This window comes from Musa acuminata, unplaced genomic scaffold (genome assembly GCF_036884655.1).
Source record: "Musa acuminata AAA Group cultivar baxijiao unplaced genomic scaffold, Cavendish_Baxijiao_AAA HiC_scaffold_1139, whole genome shotgun sequence".
Taxonomy (NCBI): domain Eukaryota; kingdom Viridiplantae; phylum Streptophyta; class Magnoliopsida; order Zingiberales; family Musaceae; genus Musa; species Musa acuminata.
Window position 1 is genome coordinate 3121052 of NW_027021351.1, and position 4699 is coordinate 3125750.

Sequence of the window (4699 nt, forward strand, 5' to 3'; positions counted from 1 at the left end):
AGGTGATAGCAGAGGTCTTGTAAAGATCTTCTCCTTCTCTTAATCATTCATCGTCACAATATATGTCATAATATTATAACCATAGTTCCATAAGTTTTTATATGAGAATTGCAAGGCCTAAACTTGTATACAAATGAAATCCGAATCCTTACACTTGACACAATACAAAACAGATACATCCATAATGTCCACATATAACATCAGTAATATATAAGTTCACCAAAGACATCTCATCAATGGATTATTACATCACAAGTCTCAAGAGTTTAAACCATAAATAATATAATTTATTACCTCGAGGTATAACAAAATTCAATTTCTTCCAAGGATCTGCAAAATTTTAACAGCAAAGATATAAGCAACCACAACTTACAAAAACTCATATATTGACAAAACTTACCATATTTGCAGTTTAGAAAACTATACACTTATATAAAGAGCAAAAATAACTTTACATTAACTTTTAGTATGATAAGCACATTAGACAACATAATCTTTGAATATATTTCCATAATAAAACATAAGTAGATAGATTTCATTTTAATGCAAAGATTATCAATAACTTATGAACTTATAACCAATTTATAACCCCAATTTGTAAAGTCCAAATCAAAACCAACTGGTTGAACCATTAAACATCATTTAAAATAACATATTGACATATCCTTGCAATGCATAACTCTTTACATATCATTTCAAATATGTCCAACAATATAACAATCAAAATAATAATAAAATATTTTAATTATTTTAAATAAATGCAATATCAACAAGCTTATTTTCAAAAGCCAATTTAACATTTGCAAATCACATAACTTAATTATTAACAAATATGTATTACTAAATTTGAAAGTAAGTTAGATAAAATCATTGGATACCTAACTTAATCCTAGACTATTATAACTGATATAGTGATAAGACTCTCCTTCTTTTCTTAAATGATTCAAATAATATAAACCAATCCGATCATCAATCATAATCTTTTCTTTCTTATCTAATAATGACTATTGTTTTCTCTAACATCACAACATACTCAATGATTTTAGATTAATTAATCTATAGTCCTATTTGCTCTCTGATTGGTATATGTAATCTTTCAAATTTTAAACTTACTCTCTTGATATAAAAACGACATCCTTAAATCTCACACCTCTTTTTTTTTTTTTCCTCTTTTCTTCCTTGCCAAAGCCACCCCTCTCTTCCTGAGTGTCCAATCCACACGCAGTCAAATTATAATGTTTGTTCTATCATTTTGAATACAATGTGTTTGTTCCTTTAAAATCAATATAGCATATTTTTAAACTATATCTTTATGTGGAAGACTTGGGTGTATGTTTTCTTCTTTTTCTAATATCTCTCTGCTTTAAAACTATGAGCCTACTTTTGTATGATGTTATGATAATGCAAGCCTCAAAAAGAAGATGTTATGATGTTATGTTATGATAATACAGCAGCCCATCCTTAGATCAACAATACAAATTCTTTTTTCATTGATCACAACAAACATTACGAATCCAAAATACTATACAAATAAAAAGTAGAGTGATGACATACCTTATTCCCATCTACTGTAGAGCCTTTTTGATCATCCATAGTAACAAGTTTAGGATTAACGTTCAAACAATCGTCGAGGAATTAATTGCCATTGCACCCAAATCCGATCATACATATCATCAATCATACGGAAATAAGCATACCTCCATGCATCTTTGAGGAAGAGAATACCACAAAAGGTCCAAAATCCCATCATAAATCCTAGTACCATGCTGATATAGAACCACAGCCACTCGGAAATCTCCTTCTCATACTCTTGTATATTATTTTGAGCTATTTTATTGTTGGGACAACTTTTGGAAGTTGGTGGTCCACATAAGTCGGCATTGCCCATGTAAATAGAAGGATCATTGAGGGTTTGGAGTTGATGACCAGTTGGTATCCTTCCCGAAAGATTATTATACGATAAATTCAAGTAGCTCAAGAAATATAAATCCGATAAGCTCTCAGGAATGCTACCAGAAAGATCATTTATTGATAGATCAAGGGATTCTAATAATTTCATTCCTCCTATCTGCCAGGGGATTTTTCCTTCTAAATGATTTCTTGACAAATTAAAGTTCTTGAGTCCTGCAAGGTCTCCGATTCCATCAGGGATCTCTCCGATTAGTCTATTGTTTGAAAGATCTAGACTTTTCAAAAGATCTAAATCTTTTATATAAAAAAGATCTTGTCCCTTCGTAGATATATCGAACAAGTCATAAATAAATGTACCATTGTCTGAAGTTGATGCCATGGTACTAAAATTACCAAAGTTGTGGGGAATGGAACCCGAGAAATTATTATTCGCAAGATCCAATATTTGAAGTCGTCCAAGTTGTGCTAGTTGCCAAGGGATGTCTCCAGAAAACATATTTGAACGTAGACGAAGGACTGCCAATTGCGATAAATTTTCTCCCATCCAAAGCGGAATACTTCCGACAAAATTATTTTGAGCAAGATCAAGAAATTGTAGATTTGTACAATTTTGCAATGACAAAGGAAGCTCACCTGAAAAACTGTTGTTTTTCAGTTGTAATAGTTTGAGCTCTGTTAAGAAACCAATCGTGTTTGGAATTTCACCGGAAAAATGATTGTTGGCCAGACTCAATATGGAAAGATCTTGCAATGACTCCCCCAAACAATAAGGGATTTCACCAAATAAATTGTTGCCGGAGAGGACAAGGTATCGCAGATACGTCCATCGGCAGATCGATGAAGATATGTCACCATCGAGCATGTTGTTCGAGAGCAACGCCAAGCTAACATGCGGCCATGCCGGCAATTGCCCCGTAAAAGAATTATTGGAGAGATATAGAGTGTCGAGTGCAGACGGCAGCATCGCCGGCAAAGGACCTTCAAATATGTTGGAGTCCAAATATAATTCTTCCAACCTGGCGAACGACAAAGAAGATGGCAACCTTCCTCCTATTCGGTTGTCGGAGAGGTCTACGAGTGTGACGGTGGAAGATGAAAAGTTCCAAAACCAATTAGGGATCGTTGCTGCAATTTTACAATCGTGCATCGTCAATTCTTGGGTCTGCGTTTGGAACCGTAGCCACTCGGGGAATTGAGGCCCGAGATGACAATTGCTTAGATATATAACTCTGAGTTGGAAAGGTGGGACCCAACTCTGGCCAATAGATACGGTGATGGAGTTGTCGAACAAGTCCAACACTCGCAATTTTGTGAGACTCTCAAAATGAGCTTCTGAAATGACACCTCCGAGAGAATTCCCACCGAGATAAAGTCCGGTGAGATTAGAGAACTTTCCGACGGATTTAGGCACGGAGCCATTGAATAAGTTGTAGCTGAGGTTCAAAACGATGAGGTTTGTGAGTTGCTCGAGCCAACCGGTCAAAGTTCCTGATAATTGATTGACCGACATATCTAATTCTTCTAGCCTGCGGAGATTTGCCATGGATCTTGGCACTATCCCCTCGAGCAGAAAATTATTTCCTAGATTGAGAAAGGTCAAAGAGCTCAGGTCTCCGATCGCATCGGGAATGGTGCCCCGGAAGTCACTAGAGGAAAGGTCAAGGGAGGTGAGACCGCTGACGTTCCCCAACCATTTGGGTAAGGTGGAGCTGAAACTATTGAAGGAGAGATCGAGGACGGTAAGAGAGGAGGTGAAGTTGACGTGGACAACAGAAACCGGGATGCTATTAAGACCACCGTAAGACATGTTTAACACCTGGAGGGACGACAGCATGTTCACCGACGAGAACCAATCTGGGACGTCGGTTAGGTTCAACCCGCTCAAGTCCAGGTGCTTCAAGGACGTGAGATGGGAGAGCCAGTCGAGGTTGTCGACGGGATATCCGTTGCCATAATCATCGATGTATAAAGCATCGCTTAGATCAAGAACGTAGAGGCTCGAAAGGTTCCCCAGCCGAGCAGGTATTCCTCCCATGAAATATGTAGAAGATAGATTGAGGTATCTCAGTTTCTTGAAGGAGCCGATGAACTCCGGTATGCGGATTCCGCTGAAATCATTGAAGCTAAGATCCAAGTGCCTCAGATGAGATAAAGCAAGTAATGACGAGTTCATCCTCTCACCGCGTAATGCCCCATCAAGCGTATTCGTGTTCCGGAGGTCCAGCTTGACGACGTGGCCGGTGGTGGCGCGACAGATGACCCCCGCCCATGCGCAGCAGTCTTGGCCTACCCAAGAAGATAGCCGGTTATGAGTGTCGTGGATGCCGGCTTTGAAGTCCAACAGTGCTTCCCTCTCCATGCTGAAACACCCACTTGTCACCGTGGCCCGGTGGAGGAGGAGGGCCAAGAGGCACAACAACAATGATGATAAGAAGCGTAAAGGGAAACCCATGGCGCGCAGTTTGATCTCCCTCCCTCTCTACCTACTCCTAGCCGCCACAATCAGAAGAACAGGACGAAGGTGGAGGTGCATGCTACGCTATGCCAAATCACAAATTTATAAGCCAACTGATGCACACAACTTCTTCCATTCCAAGCTCTAACTTTCTCCGCTCCATTACATCATGCATGGAATTAATTGCACCGACTCGTTCTCTAAAGAAGACTTCGACTGAGAGCACACAAGTCACCTTCACCATCGGAGAGTTCGTATGTGACGAAAGATGTAAGAGTTCAGACGGCCGGAACCAGTGGATACGATGCAGAGCATCATGCGGGTCATGAACGT

At 39.0% G+C, this 4699-nt stretch overlaps 1 protein-coding gene across 1 annotated transcript; it reads right to left on the reverse strand.

The window, feature by feature from the left end:
- Positions 1 to 2376: 2376 nt before the first annotated feature.
- Positions 2377 to 4363, reverse strand: LOC135671400 (receptor-like protein EIX2). The gene is made up of 2 exons (XM_065179504.1): positions 2545 to 4363; positions 2377 to 2468 (listed from the first exon to the last, which is right to left on the reverse strand). Exons 1-2 carry the CDS (start codon positions 4361 to 4363, stop codon positions 2377 to 2379), a joined length of 1911 nt encoding a protein of 636 aa, XP_065035576.1.
- Positions 4364 to 4699: the final 336 nt, after the last annotated feature.